This window comes from Acomys russatus, chromosome 30 (genome assembly GCF_903995435.1).
Source record: "Acomys russatus chromosome 30, mAcoRus1.1, whole genome shotgun sequence".
In the NCBI taxonomy this organism is placed as follows: Eukaryota; Metazoa; Chordata; class Mammalia; order Rodentia; family Muridae; genus Acomys; species Acomys russatus.
Window position 1 is genome coordinate 9,423,765 of NC_067166.1, and position 22,077 is coordinate 9,445,841.

The following is a 22,077-nucleotide window of genomic DNA, read 5'->3' on the forward strand; positions in this document are numbered from 1 at the left end:
ATTTAGAAATTTTTATCAGTGTTTTCTTGGAATGCTTACCAATTTTGGGTCCTGGGGAAATTGTTCATATATATATTCTTTACATAATATAATATCTCATTATATATAAGAATATATATATATACATATATATGTATATGTAGCTTAGCTTGTTTAAATGCACAATCACATTTTTAATTTTCTTTTTCTTTCTCTCTTTTTTTTAGTTTTTCAAGACAGGGTTTCTCTGTTAAACAGAGCCCTGTCCTGGACTCTTTTTGTAGACCACGCTGGTCTTGAACTCACAAAGATCTGCCTGCCTCTGCCTTCTGAGTGCTGGAATTAAAGGTGTGTGACATCATGCCTGGCTCTACCATCACATTTTTAATGAAATTTTCATGACTGATATTTTCTCTATTAAAAAGAGACAACACAATATAGTTCCACAGTGAAAAATGCCGCACTTTCCTGACTTCCACTCCTATCACTCTTGCTGTATAAAATATTCAGTACTAAAATGTTAGACTAGAGCTCCCAGGATCTTTCTGCCTATAAGCAGAGTTTTATATGTCCAATAATCAGCTTGAGATTTATTTCATAAAGGCAGCAGTCATGTTCAAGGGCCGCAGCTCTTCCACTAGATTACACAGTAAATACTACAAGTGACTACAGGACACCCAGGGCTCTGACACCTGGAGAAGAACAAAGGCAGTTTTATTTATAAGTCGTTGCTTATGTTTTGAAGGCTAATAGTTTGGTTCTTTTACTTACACTAAATCACACATCTTAATTAAATGAATAAATATTCCAGGAGTATGTTAATAAATGATAAATACTATAACAATTGCAAGGAATAAAATCATATTATTTTGATATGTAGCTATGAAGTAAATCAACTTTTGAGACATGTAAAATTCAAATATTTATGCAAGTGAAATGCCATGTTTGGGGGCTGGAGAGATGGCTCACTGGTTAAGAGCACTGGCTGCTCTTCCAAGGAACCGGGTTCAATTCAGAGTACCCGCATGGCAGCTCATAACTGCCTGTAATTCTCCAGGTCCAGGAGACTTGGAACCCTCATATAGACATAAATATAGACAAAACACCAATGCACATAAAAATAAATAAATCTTGAAAAAAAGGAAATGTCGTTTTTTATTACATAGACTTTGAAGACTGAATATTGTTACTGAAGCAATAGGAATAGGACTGCAAACAGAGCCTTGCCAATGAACTTACTATTTTTATTAATGTCATAAGAATAACCAAATATCTATATATCTATATCTATCTATTTATATTTATCTATATTGAAGTTTCCTTAGCTTGTGCCATAAAAGGGCTAAAGGAATGTTCTAGAATCTTAGTCCGTTTCTGCTGGAACATGATGCACAGAAGGTAACAAAGAAACAAACACTGAATTAATAAGCAACCCTTATAGTTTAAACTTAAAATCTGTGACATATATTACAAGAACACAAATAGAACAATCTCATTATGTGCTTTTAATTTATAAAGTTTTAACTAAAACTAAAATCAACATTTTTAGTAAGGGGCATAAGAAGGAGAGTGTGAAATATTGTGAATTTGATCTGCTATGCAATCGTTTATGACTGAGCCACAGGTCTGATTAAAGGTATACAACAAGTGAGAGTGGGTGGTCTATTACAGTACATATGGATGGCAGCAGATAGAGAAAGATCAACAGGAAGCCATCTGAAGCACTGGGCACTTGCCTACGACAGATAAAAACCCTCTAAAGATAGCATTTGGGCTTGGGACATTCCTGAAGAAACTAGGCAGAGTTGGAGAAAGTGGGCCAATGAAACAGAAAATAGATTTACATAACTAAAGCAAGATGGTGAAGTTAAAAAGATGAGCTTCCAAAAAAGCAATTGGAATGAAAAAAAGAGATAAAAGGTAAATTAACAGGGTTCTTTCATGCAATCTCAATTATAAGAGGACAAGATGGCCAAGGAGCTGGAAAGGCAACATTATCCAGCTGAGCTCACCAAGGCTGGTGAAGAAGTACAGAAAGAGATGTCAAACTTTATGTAATGGAGGTTGAGTAGGTATACATGTGTGTGCAGGATGTTTAAAAATAAGCACAAAATGGTAGAGCTCTGTTTATTGTCTATGACACTGGCAGCCTAAATTGTTTGAAGTATACAGTGATATATTCAAGCAGTTAATCAGTATTCTTCAGGCAGATGTAAGCTTAACCAGAGATGTTTCTATAGTGCGCAGCTGTGTCTAGGCATCAGTAACCTTGCAATGACGTTTAGTTATTCTACAAAATCACTTTGATAGCAACACTATGAGGATTTTAAACAATTAAACGGAAGGGCAGACACATTAGCAAGTCAGTGTTTTAATGTGCATTTGGCATTGTGGCTCTGCTTCTTGACTACATCTCATATAACTTAACATTATGGTCAATAACATTCTGTGACAGTCACTGAGACACAAGGGTTGTCTGTGTTGCTGACCACAGCCAACTGAAATAAATAAATTATTGTCAACTGAGCCCTAGAGCTAAAAATAAGCCTCAGTGCTATTTGTTTAACTGAGATCTCCCCCCCCCCACTTATTTGGGATATAAATCATAAATGTGTGAAATCTACTTATAATTTTGACTGCTTATGCCAGAGAGTTGCATTAGCTACATAAATTTATAAGAAGGACTTTATATGTTTCCCTGTAAATTTTTGTTAGTGTCGGGGTGGGGAGGTTGAAAAAAAAAAGAGGACCTTGTAAATGTATCTCCAGCCATAAACTTCTCTTTCAACCAACTCATAGCTATTGAATGTACTCTGAGAAGAAATGACAAATATTTTAAGAGACAAATTCTTTCTCTGGAATTAATTAAAATTCACAGAAATTTAACTGAGGGGGCCATTCATGTTTCCAGTCTACTGTGACGCAGAAGCATAATAGGTAGGAAAAGTTAGCCGGACACACAGAGGAGAGCTGGGTATCCCGTGCAAATAACTCATGTATTTAGATGTGCGTTTGTTTGCTTACATAAGACATCTTAGATTTCACTGCCTGCCAGATTCCACCTTAATCTTTGCCTTTATTTTTCCTTACCCAAGAATGACCGCTTGCACATCTAAGAAGTGATCAGAATTGTTCACTTAAAACCGCTCATGTAAACAATCCACAAGATTTCCCTCTGAAGTAGCCATGAAAAATTCTGCTAATAGCTATTCTAAACACAAAACTAACTTTATTGGGAGAGCTTCCTTTAAGGACCACAGGTATGTGAGCGAATCAGATTAGGATTAGGAAGAAACAGCAGAATGTATATTAGACTTACATTTCATTACAGTAAAACTTTTATTTAACCCAAGAAAAGATTAGTGACCAAGTGAAAAATGAGATGATTGAATGATAACGAACCTGATGTGGGTTTAGCCACATGGTTTTATATTCCAGGAGCTTTTCTATAAGTCATAAAAGCTCTCTAGCATAATCCTAACCTTTGCCATCAGCAAGGCAACATTTGCAGTACTCAAAAACAATGAGAAAACAGGCCAGGCCACGCCACCTAATCAGACAGTGAAAACTGACAAGCTTTCATTTAAAGCCAGCACTTACTTTCCTTCCTTAAAAGTGACTATTATATGAATTGCTGTGGTCCACAAGGAGTCACACACACACACACACACACACACACACACACCTCTCTTTGAATAGGACAGGTTAAGGAGGGAAATATGTAATAAGGGAGCTGCCAATAATATGTTCTTCCTCAAAGCCTGAACATCACACCTCATCAGCAATTACTAAGTATTTGAGTTCTTGTCAGTCATAAAGGGGAAGAGGGAGAAAGAAGCATGGGGGGGGGGGGGGGGAGCGGTGGGGGGGGGGGGGGGGGGGGGGGGGGGGGGGAACACTTTACCAAACTGCCTCTGTAGTCCTCAAGGAACTTGTGGACCTGGATCTCGGCTTCATAATAATGCTCATTTTGAAGAGGGGAGACAGAAAACGAAAAAGGGAAAGGAAAATGTTCAAGTCTTCTGATCAATACACATCAGCTGGCTTTCCGCAAAGAAGGCTTTGGAGGCTCTCCACTGGCTTGCCTCCCGCCTCAGCTCTCAGCGTTGCGGGCAGCAGGCGGGCTTTCCTCTGTCATGCCCAAGCCCTGGGCTCTTCCGAAGGGAGTTCCTTCTCTGCCTGCTTTGCCAACAGAGGAACTGGATTTTGAATCTCTTCTTCATCTGGATCACAAGGGAAGGCAGCCCCAGCGAAAGGGGTCACTCAATCTCCCTTTTGCAATTCCATATCAACGGATTTAGAGGTTTTCCCCGGTGCACTCACTCAGGTAGTGCCCAGCAGCAGCCGGGTGACACGCAGAGGGCGAGCTGTCAAGGAAGTTTCATTTCAGGGCGACCAACGCGGGGGACAACGCTCTCTGCGGAGCAAAGGAGGACCAGGAGGAGCACAGCTTGGTGGGCTGGGTGGGCCGAGGTACCTGCCAAGCCAATTTCCGCCGCCGTGTCCCCCGAGGACGCGGCAGCACGTCTTTGTGAATGAGAACTATCCTCCAGTCTCGCCGGGCAGAAACTATTCCTCAAGGGCTGAATGACGTCTGCGAGAAGGTAGTTCAAAACATTGCAGGGAAGTGAAAAAGGAGAAAAAAAAAAAAGCGCCCAACCGGGCCTGGTCAATTGCTGACTTACAAAGCAAAGGGGCGGAACTCTGAATGCAGAAAGCAGGACAGCAAAGCAGCCAGGCAGGCAGAAGAGCTCTGAGACTTCCAAAGCCATACCCTCCTCTGGAAAATAGCTGCCTGTGTTACTTAGTGTTACTCCGGAAAGACTCCCGCATGAGCGCCTTTATATGGCACACACCCTCAGCCGTTGAAGTATTGTTCTTTATTTAAAAAAAAAAAAAAAAAAAAAATCAAAGAACACTACTCCAAAGTCACTTTTCCCCCTCACCACGTGGGAAGACTTAGCAGAAATTCATTTTCATCACATTAAAAAAAAAAAAAAAACAAAAAAAAAACAGTCACGCTTTAGGTTGGTGCAGAGATGTGAACTGTCCTTTGAAAACTCGACAAAGCGTCAAGGTAGCAGGCTGCTTTGAATGAGGTGCTTGATTGGGTGTTTAAACTGAGGGAAAAAAAAAATCTAATGTAACCTTGCTGGGTAAGTTGCTACCTGTACTTCAGTTGTCTTCTTTCTGTTTCCGAAATGTAGGTTTTTTGTTTGTTTCTTTGTTTTTTTAAATGGCATGTAAATGTCATTGATTTGTCTACTCAGACTTAGGTTGGCTAGTTCTTAACAGGCCTTCATTAAAGAACGGAACTTTGTATCATGTCCAACCTTCATTACCTTCAAGACCTGTACCTGCCCCACAGGTGGCATCTGAAATAATTGGTGGGACACTAACTGACTGGTTAGTCCTGAAATCAAATGCATGTAAGCAACACTAACCGACCTCAGTAAGTAGCACTTACATACAAATGTATCTATAAACATGTAAAACTAATAATCTAAAAAAAGGTATTTGAGAGGGAGTAAGGGGGCATAGAAGGGGTTGGGGAAAGGGAAGGGAAGGGGGATGATGTAATTATGTTTTAATTTAAAATATATATATTTTTGTTTATTTGTTTGTTTGTTTTTTGAGACAGGGTTTTTCTGTGTAGCCCTGTCTGTCTTATATCACATTGTAGTCCAGGCTGGCCTCAAACTCACAGAGATCGGCCTGCCTCTGCTTCCCGATGTCTGGGATTAAAGGCTTGTGCACCACGCCTCACTTAAAAATTTTAAGTATTTAAGAAAGCATACTCTTGAGAAGTAGAAGCAGGCGGATCTCTGTGAGTTAGAGGCCAGTCTGGTCTACAAAGTGAGTCCATGACAGTCAAGGCTACACAGAGAAACCCTGTCTCGAAAAAAAAAAATAGTAATAAAATAAAAAATTAAAAAAAAGAAAGCATACTTGTCTAATATGGTAGCTATACTGTAAGCTGGTTCCAGTTGCTCCTGGCAGAAGGAACCTTTCTATGCCTTGCTTACCCCTCTGAACATTTACACAAAGGCTATATGTTCCTCTGGGTATGCCAACTTCAATTATGTTGAAGGTGAATTATCAAGTGAAAGTAAGCATTTCGAATCTTCAGGGACATTAGCCGTGCGTTGCTTCCCCGGGTCTGACGTGAACTTGGTATTTATTTAGCATTTGGAGACAGGATGTTGGAGTGTGGTTGTGACCCACCCAAACAGCTCGGAAAATTGATGTAGAGAGGGCGAAGTCGGGCGGAGACTTGGTGCCGCTTATTACAATAACAAGCCCTTCACACCTCAACGTGCATTTGTGATTTTGGCCTCTCTGGGGATTCTCAGGCTTCACAAAAATAAATGTCAGTAAGTAGCTTCTCCAACCTTCTCTCAATAAGCCTTTCATTGTTTGTACACTGCCGAAGGACACTCAGGCCTTCTTAGACCTGACCCCTCTTTAGTATATCGCTCACACATCCATATATTTCATGCAGGCTATCTAACATATATTTCTAGAAATTCCAAAGAAGGCATTCATCTCTCTCTCTCCCCGCCCCTCTCTGTGTGTGTGTGTGGGTCTCTCTCTCTCTCTCTCTTTCTGTCTCTCTCTCTCTCTCTCTCTCTGTGTGTGTGTGTGTGTGTGTGTGTGTTAATGTCAGATATATCCTTATGTATTTCGTGAATTTATAAGTGATTAAAAGAAGGAGAAACTCCAACTCAAATAAAACTAAGCAGCTACTTCTCCTTTGTAGAAGCGTTTTCCTCAGCTTAAAGGTTACCAAACGTCTTCTACTTGTCATGTAGAAAAAGGATGGCCGTGACCAGAGAGTACAGAGCCTGAGATCTGTGTGTTAGTAAGTTCTCCAGAAGTTGTCGTCCCGCGTCCTTCTGCCCCCAGAGAGGATGCTGTTCTAGTGAGATTATTGACTGTACTGCCACGCCCTGCTTTGTCACACATGCTGCAGAAGCCTGTGTGACTTACTTGTCTACAATTACCCCACAGTCTAAACACCTTCCTCAGGAGGCTCTGCCACCCAACGGCTGGGCTTCTCCAACACTGGGTTCCAGTCTCAGGAAGACTAATGTAGATCCTCCCCATTCACCCAGAAACAAGTATTAAACCAGGGATCTGAAAACGCCAGCAAGCAGCCAGCTCCATGGAATAGCGCATCCAGGTTGCCATTATAGAGGAGGGGGGTGGGATACGCCTACCTTCAGGCTGCTGAGATTTAATTTTAAAACTTTGTTTCTACCTCTAACACTAAAGGTAGCGACTCATTTAAAATAAAACACGGTGGCATTTACTCTCTTTGCTAAATGCCCCATTCCTGTCCTACGATATTTTTTTCCCCTCATGAAAATTCCTAAAAATACTATTTAGATATCTTCTGAAAATCGAGGGGATACAGCACTCCTGTTTTACACAAATGTGTGCTGAGGTAGAGCTTGGGCATAGAGAACTGGGCCTTGCAAAGCACATGCCTTTCACTACAGCATTTGGAGACGTAACAAACAGTTGACGAGAAAGTACCATTGCCTCAGTTTCCCAGGTCTACTTGGCTGCATAGCGCTGCCCAGCCTGACCTCTACTTGCTTGTCATCCTTTGATGGATTGCTACAGGTGGGACAATTTAATGGGCTCCTCACATCTGTCTATATTTTGTTGAGTGCAACCATCTTGTAATATAATGTTCCCCAAATTTCATTCATATGACCACTCTCTATTTCCTCCATATTAGCAGTCTACCTGTACTACTCACTTGATATTTGTATCTGTACTGACTCTCATTTTTAGAACATTAGCAAAATTTACAAGGTACTTAATATCTATTCTGAAAATGGTTTGATGTGACGGTTGTTTTCTCCAAAGAGCGTTGAATATCAATAGGAAAATATTTTTAAATTACCTAACATCTCTCTTTTACAATTGTTGGGACCCACAATACACTGCGACAACTCTCAAGGGAAGTCCCTGGAGATACGGTTTAACTCTCTTATCATTCAGTGATGAGTGTAGTGGGTGGAACTGACATTTATCAATACCATGAATTAAATACGAGGCATTAACTGGCACCAGCTGAATGAGGTATGAAGGAGTGACTTTTGCTACACGATGTAGTTTTTCTCAGATAATCTTACTTTACAGTAACCTGCCTATTGTCTCCTCTGCTGGCTTCTTAGTGACCTTCTTTCAGATTATAATAGACAGTGTCCACTTTCCAAACTGTCAAGCACAGATGTTCTTGGAACCATATAATGAGCTGTATATCCAGCCCTGTCTTATGTACTTAAGTTCTGAACTACAGATATGCTAAGTCAACTCTTTGGGGAAAATGAGCGTGGACATCCGTTTTCTACAGTTTCCTGGTATTCTACACTGTGCCTGAGCCTCCCGAACAAGTCACTTTGAACTCTTGCAACATTTCCTTGTGATGGAGAAGCACTGTGTCATTTTCCTTCTGCGGAGGGGAATGGTGCGCTGCTTCCTAACCGCCCTCTAACTTACGACATTCACTGGATGCAATGCTTTCCTTCTGGCAGGGAGTCCTCAATGATCAAGTTCTTAGCGACTTCAGAGCACTATATTTTGATGGCTACTTTTAGACTTCCTGTTTCTTTCATAAAACACCATGTTATAAAGTTATCAGCATTACATGGCAATCCCCTGCTCGGTGCTCAGCCCGTTACACTTCACGTGGTCAGGTTTTAGGTGGTATACAATTCTCAAGGACTCATCACATCCCTGCGGGGAGACTGACATGGTTTTATTTCCATACACAAAGCTAGTCAATAAATTGTTTAAAAATTTGAACTCAGTTATATGCCTTATCTTAAAGCTTCTCTCTCTCTCTCTCTCTCTCTCTCTCTCTCTCTCTCTCTCTCTCTCTCTCTCTCTCTCTCTCTCTCTCTCTCTCTCTCTCTCTCTCTCTCTCTCTCCCCCCCCCCTCTGTGTGTGTGTGTGTGTGTGTGTCTGCATGCGCGTGTCTGCATGTGCATACATGTGCCTATACCCACAGCCTCCTTCTATCTATGTCATTATTTGTGGGACTGTTATTTTTGGCACAGTCCTATTTTTCTAGAGAAGGATCGCCACTTGGTTATAAATGTTCCTCATGTGGGAGGAAATGGATCTGAAGGTACCAGTGATGCATTTGAGGACAGTCCTGCTGTTTGCACGGCTGGCTACCTTTCTTCCTTGGCCTAGCATTCTCGAATCAGTCTTCTCTGAGATGGGAAGTAATGTAAACTCACCTTGCGGAGAAAGGGGGAGGGCTTGAAGATAAGTGCACATTCTATACATAACCACGTGTCGTCTATTTTTAAAATGTATATTTCTTCCGAGGTTCACTCGCAGTGTCAGGAGGAGCTCAGTCAGCCTTCTCCATCCTAGTCTTCCTTTATTTGGTTATGACATTGGCCATTTTTCCACACGCATCTGTATTTATTTTGACTAGATAATACAGACATCTCCTAGCTTTCTCAAATACAAAATGTCCTGTTTTGTTTTGTTTTGTTTTCCTTTTGGGGACACTAACTAATTATTACTTTGATTTTTTTTTTTTTTAGAGCAAAATTAGAGTAGCAAAATCCGTTTCCCATTGTAAAAATTTAGAACCACATAAGCTGCGTTTTAAAAGAAAGTCACCTACCTCCATGTCGCCAGAAGCTTGCATACTCTAAACTTTTCTTTATCATAGAGCTACAGATTGATGCCAAGTGACTTTCAATGGCAAACTTTTAAAAGGTTTCGTTTGTGCTATTTTTAATTCTGTGCAGTGTGCACATGTGCATGTGAGTTTGTGCATGTGAGGGCTGGTGCCTGGGGAGGGCAAAGGTTTTGAATCCCCTTGGAGCTAGGGTTACAGATGGTTGGGAACTGCCTGATATGGGTGCTGGGAACTAAAGATGAGTCCTCAGAAGAACAGCAAGGGCTTTGAACTACTGGGCCATTTTTTTTTCAGGCTCCTGAATAGTAAATTTTTATTACTGTTTATAGTTTAACTTTTCTGTGTACATTGTTCTGTGGTGGTGTGCACATTGGCACGGCTGTGTCGCCATCATCACTGCACGTCTCTGCTAACTGAACCCCTGTGCCTACTACACAGTAGCTTTCTAGCTCCTCTCCTCCCAGGTGCTGACAGCTGTCATCCCCACTTCTTATTGCTATGATTTTGACTGATAAATATTCTGAGCTGAGTAATAAATCCTAAGCTTTAGTGGTAGATTTTGGATTTCAGCATCAATTTTTATTTAATTTTCACTAATTTTTTTAACCAACCATTTGATGGACTATGAAAAGGAAATATCTTTGTCTTGACCAATACTTAGTATTTAAAGATACATACTCCTTTTTGCTCTCACTTAAATATGTGCTCTGTAAACGCACTCCATGATACTTACATGTAACATCAACCATTCTGAGGCCTCCATGGCCTTCTATGTTTAATCAAGTGATCCCTAACTCCTGAATATAAAGCAAATTCCAGAATATAAAACAAAAATAACACATATTAAGTAGACTATATATTAGATTAATATAAATATCTATTTGTGTTTAGGTTACAGACCAGCATCACAAATGGGGCCCTTCTAGCCCTGTGAGAAAAATTCTTTTTATTAAAATAGGATTTGAAAGAAATAACCTGTCAAACCCATTCAAGGAAATTTTAACGATAATGCAACTCCTCAAGTAATGAGTAATGGAAAAGGTTTAGAGACCAAACTTCCTTCAGAAGACCTAACTCCCTTCTTTGATGATATACCCTGCACATGTTGAGAGGAAAGGCACACTAGTGTGGACAACTCATCCTTTACCACACTTTACGATTGAGTTTTCCCTGACATGAAACATCTGCTCTCTGAGATAATGCTTAGCAATTAGAAAGAGTTGGAGGATCAGGTAAGAAAAAGACATGGAGTCAAGCTGTCTGGGTCTAGTGTCAAACTCTCCTGATCACTGGTTGTTTACCTCAAAAATTGTTTAACTTTCTCTCCATCTCTGCAGCCTCAGCTATGAAGTGGAGATAAAAATAGAATTTTATGAGGATTAAGGAACACATACAATATTAGCATGCTGCATGCCATATTCTAAGCACTCAGTTGAGTAATACTTGGTATTACAATATGTCTGAGGACTGAGAGATAGATGGCTCAGAGGTTAAGAGTACTGGGTACCCTTCCAGATGACCTGGCTTCAATTCCCAGCACTTACATGGAAGCTCACAACTGTGTGCGTAACTCCAGTTCTAGGGGATCTGACACCACTGTACATTAAATAAAATTATACGAACATATGCTTGAAAAGAAGAACCAATGAGATTTTGAGAAAAGCAAGTTTAAAACTTAAAGAAGATGATGCTATTTCATTCAACTCCTGTATTAGTATTTGAGTTAAAAATCATTTATCTTATGTTTTTATCTTAGTTTATACCCAAACTTCCTGATTATCTTTATAGAATCCATATGTATGATTTTCCTGTCTCCCTTTTTCTACATCAAAAGTTTACTTCCCAAAATGGGCTATCTTTCCAAGACACAAATTATATTACATGACATTTCCCGATTTAAAAAAATGAGCAATATTTCTTATGTCGTCACTTCCACCCCCCTTTCCATATTAACTTAAAACTCCTACTATGTGGCTACTGCCATCCAGCCTCACCCTTGGTATTTTCAATGGGAGTTGCTGGAAAATAGCCACCCACCTCTCAGATACAGATTCTGTCAGGCCGATGGAAAGCTGTCCCCTCCCCCACAATTCCTTTCAGAGGTATGTTTGCACTTCTCTGGCAGGATTAGCCCACTGGCTCTTCCCTCTATTCTTCCTAGGGAATTAACTCCTGGACATTCCTCCCCCAGATATCAGCTCTCAGAGTGCTTATCCACTCCAGGATCACTAAGTTATCTTCGCTTGACGCAGCTACTCAAAGGAAACTAGTCTTACCAGCATCTGCCCTGAGAAGACACTCAGACCCCCACAGCTCCCTGAAAACAGGCATTGTTTATTCACTTCTGCATTCGGTGTCTGCACTGCGTGTTGTTCATTTAACAAGAGAACAAACCCTTGGGCACCAGTAGCAGATAAGCCTGTCACAAATTCCCTTCCTTGGTCCCTTTGTAGCCTTAGCGCCGTGGCTGGAATTAAGCTCCTGAAATTGGATCTTGTCATTGTCTTCTTTTCATAAACCTCTAGTCCTAAAAGTTACTCCAGCGACCTTTCCCCTCCCCCCAAAACCCAATGTCCTTATGATTTAAAAAAAAAAAAAAAAAAAAAAAAAGCCACTCAAAGCAACAGGAACATGCAGGACAGGGTCTGAGGGTCAGCTAGCTGACCTCAGTGTTACTCTTCGGAAAGAAAAGAGCAAGCTGGGTGTGGTGGTGCATGCCTTTAATCCCAGGCAGAGAGGCAGATTGCTGTGAGACCAAGGCCAGACTGGTCTACAAAGTGAGCCTAGGACAGGCAAGTTAACACAGAGAAACCCTGTCTCAATAAATAAATAGATAGATAAATAAATAAATAAATAAGAAAGGAAGGAAGGAAGGAAAGAGCCTTTCCTAAGTATTTCAGAGAAATGGCCTTAATCTGGGGAGGCTATTCTGCAACATCTACTCATCCAAGACAGTAATAAGGACTTTTTTGGAAGCTCAACTCAAAGGAACGACTTTTCCAGGAAGTTCTTCCCTACAGCCTGGAAGCATGATGGAGAAGGGTCTAACTGCATGTGGGAAAACCTGCCCTAATCAGTCACCTACTCACCTATGGGTGAGGGGTCTGCCTCTGATAGAAAGCCTGTACCCTGTTCAATGCTCTCAGGCCCTATACAGAGCCACTAATAAGTAAGCGTTCTTCATGAATTGGCATGTTTGTATTTCTATCCACTTTGGGAGAACATTGTAGATGTGCTCCTCTGCATGTCTACAAGTTAGGGACCTGCGGGACTTCCCCAGAGAGATGAATGGGAAGAACCAGGACAGACTGTGAGCCTTGCCGTTCTAGAGAAAGTTCTAGAGAAAGTAAGCCCAAGATCACAGGGGAACCCCCACTTGTCCTGTGCTCACCAGGCTCAGGGCAAGATGTTGGCTGCATTCAATCTCTCATTTAACGTTTCAGACAGGCTCATGAGCTCAGCACTAGCATTCTTCTACCAAATCAAGACAGCTGATGTCAAGACAACATTAAAGGGCGTGGCCAATTGAAATTTAGACTCAGTTACCAAGGCCATGTACAACATGAGGAAAACTTGAACCTCAAGATGAATACACACACACACACACACACACACACACACACACACACACACAAAATCACAGCATAAGGCATCTCAACAGAGAAGTTTGCAAACCTTAATTTTAGCCAAGGTAGTTCATAATCAGCAAAGTGGTACAAGAAATAGCACACTACCCGGAAATACTGAATATGAAATTGAAATTAAGCAAGTCTTGGATAAAAATGGTTGGCTAGATAAAGCTAGGACCCCTGTACCCCAGTGTTCTTTGATACTGAAAATCATTAAAACTTAATTATTTCTATTGCAGAAATTGAAACTTCTAAGTTTTGTCATTCGAGAGAGAAGGTACATAAGTAAATGTGCTATTCGGTAGCAACGTTTTTAAAAAAAGATATTTTATTTTACCATCTTGGCTCTTCCCTTAAAATGACTTAACTTTCCATTCTATTTCTAAACATTGTCCATGGGTCTATTGTATTTTACCTATTCATTTACCTATTTTACCTATTGTAGTTAACCTATTTGTTTGTTTATTTGTTCAGAAAGCTTTGGGAAGCAGGCTGGGAAAAGATACTATTTAACCTGACCTTGTCTATCAGTCTCTGCTCTTCTGGGGAGAAAGGCAGACTTTCATTCCAAAGGTTCAGTGGACTGAAAAAACAAAAAACACAAGCAACACAGAACCATGATCTTCAGACAAATGGCTCTGCTGTGTCTGCTGTGTTCTTAAAGAAGCTGCCTTCTCTGGTATGTGTGCGGGAAAGCCGAAGCTCAAATATGGCACTTGGCAAAAAAGTTTTCCTCATGGAAAACTGAAAGACGAAATAAAGCCAAGTGCTATTTTCAGGGCAGAGTGTTACTGCATATGGAGCATGTACAAAGGCACCATCCCACCCAGCCTGTGCAACTCAAGCTGGCATTTCTGCAGGGAGTCGGATTCCTTCAGGATGGAAAGTACTTCCTTTATTGACTCTCAGGCGTCTCAGAGGATGGTTCATTAACCTTTTTCTCAAGGATCACCTCAGAGTAACTGCAAATGACTATCAAAGTGCAGCCATTTAAAAGACATAAAGTATAAGCTATTTTTAATTGCAGTGCATGAGTGAAAAGGAGCTTAGGCTTTGACACCTTTGTGAGCCCTGTATATATTGCTCCCCATAGGTTAGAATAGGCTCATCTTCCCAAATACACACTGGAAAGAGGCCCTTTAAGTTTTGCCTTTAAATTCCGTGGCTACCACAAAGTAAATATAACTAAGGGCAGCACTGGCTCCTTTCAGTCATCTGGCATTTCTGGGAATATTTTTGAAATAAAAAAATCATCAGCCCACAAGTTTTTATTCAAAAGTAAGTCATAACATTTTTATAAATACTCCCTTTCAACTATTGAAGTTGACAGACTGTTACGGTTTGAGCATTTAATTAAACTTTTGTGTCCATTTTGCAGTTTTCCTCTTTACATTTTTTTGGGGGGGGAAGACTGCTGAACCCCCCCACCTCCCCCCACCCCACCCCACCCTGCTCCTCAGTAACAGGCCAATGGGAAGACCATGACGGGCTTCAGGGACTGAGATTCATGATGGCTGCTGAGGGCACCAACAGTGGGTGAGGGAAACAGTTCTGGTGTGAGGTGATTCATGGAAGGAGATGTTCAGAGCAGACTGTTTCTAGGTGGTGAGTCTCTCCCTCTTTAATGCATTTGAGTCACTTGGCCAACGGGGTAAAGTAAGGCATTCGCCGGGTTGGAGCCCTCCATCTGCGTTTTGCACAATTTAAAGAAAATGCTGAGCTGTGTCTGCCTCTTCTGAGAGTTAGAAGATGTTGTTGTCCTTAAGTTTTTGTTTGCTTGCTTGCTTGCTGGCTTATCTATATGCTATTGTGAAGCTAAGCTGCCCTTAAACTCAGGACTCTCCTTGGGATCACACTCTTGAGTTCCTAGAGCCAGCGACTGTTGCCCTTTCCTTCATCACTTCCTTGTTCATTGTTCCTGCCTTCCTTTTCATTGCCTTCCTTCCTCTGTCCTTCCCTACCTCCTCTGCTTCTCTCCCTGTTTCTGTTTCTCATAGTTGAACACACAAGAATGTTCATAGCAGCTTTATTCATAACTTCCGGAATCTTGGAACAACCTAGATGTCCCTCAACTGAGGAGCGGGTAAAGAAAGTGTGGTCCATTTACATAATGGAATACTACTCAGCTATTAAAAACAAGGAAATCTTGACATTTGCTGGCAAATGGATAGAACTAGAAAAGATCATCCCAAGTGAGGTAACCCAGACCCAGAAAGACACGCATGGTATATACTCACCTGTAAGTGGATATTAGCCCAAAATAGATGTCCTCTGAGAGACTCCACCCAGTGGGGGATTGGGACAGATGCTGGGACTCGTAGCTGGACTCTGGGCTGAGCACTGAGAGTGGGATGGAAGAACAGTGGTATGGAGGACTTGGGGAGGACCACAGGGAGACCATGAAGGCCAAGGATCTGGATCCTAGTGGGGCCTGCACAAACTGATGCATCAACCAAGGAAAATGCATGCACTGGACCTAGACCCCTGTTTGGGTATAGCCAATGGACAGCTCATTCTCCATGTTTGGGGGAGAGGGAGAATGGGGACTGCCTCTGACATGAACACTGGTGCCCTTGATTTGATCACTGTCCCTTGGCAGGGAGACCATGTAGGCACACAGGGGAAGGGGGTGTAGGCTATCCTGATGAGACCTGACAGGCTGTGGTCATACAGTGGGGGAGGGGCAGGGGGAAGAGCCTCCCACTCCACCCTCATCAGAGGTCTAAGGGAAAGCAGTAGGGCTGAAGAAGAAGGGAGGGTGTGAATGAATGGAAAGATAGGAGCGAGGGGATAACAATCGCGATGTAATGTGAATAAATTATAATAAAAATTTTTAAAAAGTATAAAGTATCCACATTTGGGATATTGATCAGTCAAACAAAAGAAGTTTTAGTAAATCCTCCTTTAAAGTATTTATCAATCAGCTTGTAAACTAAGAGTCCAAGAACCTGAGTTTGGTGGGTGGCCCTGCAGGCTGAGTCCTGAGGAAAGGACCAGCATAGCAGGATCATCACTCATTATCAGTCTCAGGGATGCAAGCCTGAACTAGGGCTATGCTCCTACAGCCATAAGAGAAAAGGAAATACAAAGCAAACAGGCTGTCAGAGTTGAAAGCTCACTTCAACTCTGTTCAGCTGTTCAATGGCTATTGCCAAAAGTTTTTGTAACGAATGTTGTTTTCTGAGGACAAAGGGAATGTACTGTTTTATGAATGACACAAGAGACTCAAGAGAAGTTGAATGGATGGCCAATGTTTTTGCTTTTCTGTTGCTGTTGTTCTCAATAAGCCAACTCTATAATGGAAATACTATGGCGTTGGTGACTGACGCAAATGAGCTCTTGTCTTTCGGTAAACGGGTTGGGCAAAGCACAGGTAGACTGTGAGGTCAGATTTCAGTGCCTGAGTGGCTGGCCTTCCTCAATGGGAATCACACACCCCGGAAGGCACGTCTTCAGCTGTAGGGTCACTGGCGCATTCCACTGCATGACTGTGAGTCACTCTTTCATAACTCGCTGAGCAGTAGCACGGAAAGGTCACCCCAGGGCTCTGCCACTACCTGGGGGTTTGTGTCTGCCAGCGACCTGTCTCTGGCTGGAGATAACATGTCTGAGAAACTAGTCCTCAATTTTTGCTTGACATGTCAAAGAGGGAAGGAAGGAAGAAAGGAAGGAAGGAAGGAAGGAAAGAAGAAAAGAAGGAAGGAGGAAGGAAGGAGGAAGGAGGGAGGGAAGGAAGGAGGGAGGGAGGCAGGAGGGAGGGAAGGAAGGAGGAAGGAGGGAGGGAAGGAAGAAAGGAGGGAAGGGCGGGAAGGAAGGAAGAAAGGAAGGAAGGAAATAGAAATGACTTAATTGAATTTAATCCACTCAGTGGAACACTGCTGTCCTTGAATGATTAAATTTATTTGTGGACACTTAGTGTTGATCTTGGATTCTAAAAGTGTGGAGAGATCTAATTAGAAACTGTTTCAGAGGGAAATATATGTAAACGTTGGTTCGTGTGAAGAAACACTTAGCAGATCCACTGGACGGTGGAGGTACATGTCACACACTCTTCCTGTGTGCCACGAGCACCAAGCATAACATGAGTGGTGCTTTTTGGAGTTGTCTAAACCAATAGACTGGCCCAGTTTCTCAAATGGTGAGACACCGTGACTCTTACCTATCTGTTTTAATGGATACTCACATCTGAAGTGGAAGCACTGGGTCCAATACTCTTAGCATTACCAACAAAACATCATTAGATAGTGGTCACGAACACTTTGGGGTGACCAAGGTCGAAACTACCTACGTGGCTCTTACCCCAGCAACAACACTTATTCTTTATGCCTCAGTCTCGTCAGTTATAACATGTGTGAAAATGGGATGTTTGAGAATTAAATGAGATAATTTAAGTAAAATACTAGGGGAAAAAAAAGTAAGCACAGGCAAAGTTTTCAGAGCTCTATTAACTTTCACTGTTAAGGAAGGCATGCCAAGGCTGGATAGACAGCTCAGTGATTAAAGAGAACTTGTTGCTCTTCCAGAAGACTTGAGTTAGGTTTCCAGCACCTATACCTCAGCTCAAAATCATCTGCAACTGCAGTTCCAGGGGCTTCATGGCCTCCTCCACCATCCTGATGCACTGAAGTCACATTCACAACACACATGCATGCACACACAATTAAATAACAAAATAAATCTTTAACAAAATAAAATAGACAGGGCTTTCATCAGAATTCTGAAGAAAAAAAAAATCAGTCACTACTATTCTGCCCTTTAAGAGATTGTATTGTTCCAGAAGAAAGCCTTTCTGTGTGTGTCTAAGACTGAGGACCAGGAAGAGTTAAGAGAACAATTACAAGTGGGATCTGGGACTTCCATTAATAGTGTTGAGAATTTGCTTGAGGTTACATCTGCTAGATGCTGTCACATCTAATTGTCAGGAAAGGGCTACTCTAGAAAGCCAGGACCTTTTAGCTATTGATAGAAAGCGAAAAACATTTTCTGAAAAAGACTGAACAAAAGCTACCATGTTAACAATAGCCGCTTTCTACGCAACCCTCTTTCAGGTGGCACCAAAAGTCTAGCCAACGAGGTACAGAATAAATAACAGGAAGATTGTCTCACCCTGTGGTGATCAGTTATTCACCAAGAGCTACTCTGCAGGACAGTTAACCAACCTCCAACCAGATGACGAATGTCTTTAATAACTTTCAGTTCTACTTTGACAGGAGATTACGTGTAGCTCAGCTTCTCAACCCTGGCCCAGAGACACGGCAAAAGCACAGAGGAAACTGCAGTAAAGGAAAGCTCTAGGGGTTGTTGACTAAGTGTCATGTGTCAGCCAGTGGCAAACTGTGAAGTCAGAGACGGGAGGCCTTCTGTATCTGAAACTGCTTAGATATAAGCATTTGATAGACACGTCCTTATCCAAGCCCAACCCCCATCACCCAGATTTCTAAAGTATCCAGCCATCTCCCACATACCTACGGGGCCTGTGGCCCTCTCTGGACACTGGGTAACACATGGTGATACGAACCAGGAAGCTCCAGGCCACTGGTTGTAAGGTTAAGAACTATTTGATGAAGATTCCACTTCTAAATGTGTGTCTTTGCCTGTACTTGCCCATCAGAAATTTAGCAAGCATCATGTCCTCCATATAGTGTCTTGTGTGTGTGTGTATGTGTATGTCTGTTTGAGACAGAGTTTCTCTATATAGCCTTGGCTATCCTGGAACTCACTCCCTAAACCAGGCTGGCCTCACACTCACAGAGATAGCTTGACTCTGCCTATCAAGCGCTTAGATTAAAGGTGTGCACCACCACCCAGTCCATATAGTGTCTTTTACATTTTTTATTATAATTTATTCATATTACTTTCCGATTGTTTTCCCCTTATTTGTATCTTCCCCTTCCCAGCCTCCCTCTCTCTTCCACCCTATTCCCCTCCCCTTGACCTCTGACAGCAGGGGTGGCCCTCCTCCCCCACCATATGACCAAGCATATAAAGTCTTATCAGGATAGCGTGCATTCCTTTCCTCTGTGTGCCTACGTGATCTCCCCATCAAGGGGAGGGGATCAAATTGGGGACACCAGAGTTCACGTCAGAGGCAGTGCCCGCTCCCACCACAACTGTGGAGAATGGGCTGTCCCTTGGCTAGATCCGAACAAGGGGTCTAGGCTCTCTGCATGAATTGTCCTTGGTTGGTGCATCAGTTTGTGCAGCCCCCACCACACCTTCACACTCCTGGGTCCAGATCCACCAGTCTTGATGGTCTCTTTGTGGGGCTCCTGAACCCTCTGGGTCCTTCCATCGCCCCACACTTCCAATCCACTCTCAGCGCTCTGCCTGGTTACAATGGCTGCGCCTCTGGAGCTCCTGTTCTTCCTTCTCTGCCTCCCCTCCCCAGCCTCTCTCTCAGAAATTAAGAACAGTACAATGAAGGGGGATGAAGCGTACAGGGTGTGTATGTGGAAGAGCCCAAACAGATTCAGAGTAACAACAGACACTGTCTCACTTTTGTCCCCAGCGTCAGGATGAAACCCACCCCCCCACCCCAGCCCCCGCCCCGATGACAACTGGGACATTCTGAAAACACAAAGCTCAAGTCAAAGCAGCTGATATTTAGTTTGCTTTAGTCTGCTCTTTCCTCCAGCTACGACAGACCAACATAGCCAACTTTTCCCATTTGTGAAGAAATAATGAGATTTTTCTGTTTTAGGTGGTGGTTTAATTCAAAATTCCAAAAACATAATGCCTGGCTATTCAGTGAAAGCCAAAGGAAATAATTTGGGGTTGGAATAGTCGCCATGGTACCAGTGTTCTTTTCATTGCTAACACGAGAGTGACTGTTTTATTAATGTTTAGGAATCTCATTTGTGGGGCGTGGCTAATGCATCCATTAGCTAATCCTCATCTACTTGGTTAACATTTTTGTGTTTTAGTGGCAGATATAATGAGAAAAGCGACAATGTAGCACAGTGGGATTAATTTCTAACTGTTAACATTCCAGGCCTTTCCAAGAGAAAAATTTTTGAGTCAGAGGATGAACTGTCACCAAATCGGGTGCCTACTCCATCCTGCATAAAACCAGTCCAAGTAGACTGGATTTTGATTTTTTAAAAATTCCTTATATTGGTAGTATCTTACTAACCATTAGTCAAAAGGCAGAGTAACTAGTTGAATGGGTGATTTGGGTGGGTTTAACTAAATGAGGTGGAAGGAAAAACATTTATTGAACGCCTCCTACCCATTTGGCACTTTATCTGAAGTTCCTTTGTGAAGTAGTTTGGACTATTCCTTATTTTATGGCTTCAAAAACAATGTGTGAAGAGGGATTGCTTAAGCCTTGGCGACTACGGCCTCCCACTACACAATGAATACACTTATGTTACCAAGAATGAACTTAGTGGCTCTTACTAATAGTGATCAGAAACACACACACACTAAATTTTCCAAACAGGTTAAATGTATTATGTTAGGCAAGGTCAGCTACCATAAAACAATTCAAAGAAAAAAAAAAATCAGTGCTGGTAACAGATGTCTTTCTGCCTTTATGGAGGTGCCTGCCCAGCAGCTAAGCACTGTAAGCAGTGTGGACATCAGCTAGGATCTCATTTTCTTTATTCTCTCTAAAATCCAACATAGAACTGACTGTGGTTAGATGTAACAATGCTGGCCTTTCTAGCTGGGCGTGGTGGCACACGCCTTTAATCCCAGCACTCTGGAGGCAGAGGCAGGTGAATCACTATGAGTTTGAGGCCAGCCTGGTTTATAAAGCGAGTCCAGGATGGCCAAGATAACATAGAGAAACCCCGTCTCAAAAAACAATAAACAAACAAACAATGCTGGCATTTCTAAATGTAAAAGGGGGGTCCAATGAGGGTGGGTGTGGGAAACAGACTAAGGGAAGATTAGAGGCTGAGAAATCGGTCTTAATTCCAATGGGAGGTAGAGGTAGAGTGTGGGATGAAACTGGTCCATACATGTCCTTGACAGACTGATAGTTCTGAGTCGATTGACAGTTCTGAGTCTATAGGACCCTAAATGGGCACTTTTGTTCAGGTTTGCCCAGTAGGAAAGCACATGGTCTCATGCATACCAAACATAATTATGGTACCAACTAAACCTGACATCATGTAACTCCCAAATGATTGAATCTTCTAGGTATTTAAAATAGTATTACTTACCAATGAAGATAGAGCAGTTACTAAATGCTTATGGGTCACTACAGTTAATACAACAAAAGAGGAAATATTTACTTTAGGGTATTTATAATAATCGAAGCCTATAACACCCATGTGGCTGAGAATGGTAAGGAAGTTGTTATATAAACCCTGTATTATTGAGTATGAGGTATTTCCATGGGTATTGTAGATAAGCTGGTTATTGATCAGCAATATCAAAGCTAGATGCGGGAATGTGGTTGTTAAATTGCCAATCATTTACATTTATAGCAAGCGAAAAGAGGAGAGATTTCTTTCATTCGTTCTAAGCCATAAACACCCTTTTTGCCTCTTTTTCTTCCCTGAACCAATAAGAAGAAAGAAGCCTACTGTAAAATGGGGAGGCCAGGTTGGGACAGAGAGATTTTTGGTGTGACTTTGACCTTTATTTTGCTAAATGGAGCTATGCCATTGTTTGAAGGAGAGAGAAAGAGAAACGTGAGAGCTTTTAAGAAGATTTAAAACATTTTTAGACTTCGTGTGTGGGGGTGTGTGGCTCAGTAGTAGGGCACCTGTAGAGTATGCATGAGGCCCTTGTTCAATCAATAACCATTAACTCCAACAATCTCCAGCCCTGACAAACAAAAAA

At 41.9% G+C, this 22,077-nt stretch overlaps 1 protein-coding gene across 11 annotated transcripts in view; it reads right to left on the reverse strand.

Annotated features, from left to right (window-relative positions):
* Pde4d (phosphodiesterase 4D) overlaps positions 1–22,077 on the reverse strand; it is a 1,424,262-nt gene that overhangs the window by 244,463 nt on the left and 1,157,722 nt on the right. The window contains exon 1 of one of the 11 annotated variants that reach the window (XM_051172560.1): positions 3,884–4,572. The exons of the other annotated variants lie outside the window; for them this stretch is intronic. Within the exon in view, the coding sequence (XP_051028517.1) occupies positions 3,884–3,948 (65 nt within the window). The 5' untranslated portion in view covers positions 3,949–4,572. Of the gene's footprint in view, positions 1–3,883; positions 4,573–22,077 lie in introns of those variants that run through there. 11 annotated transcript variants of the gene reach the window in all.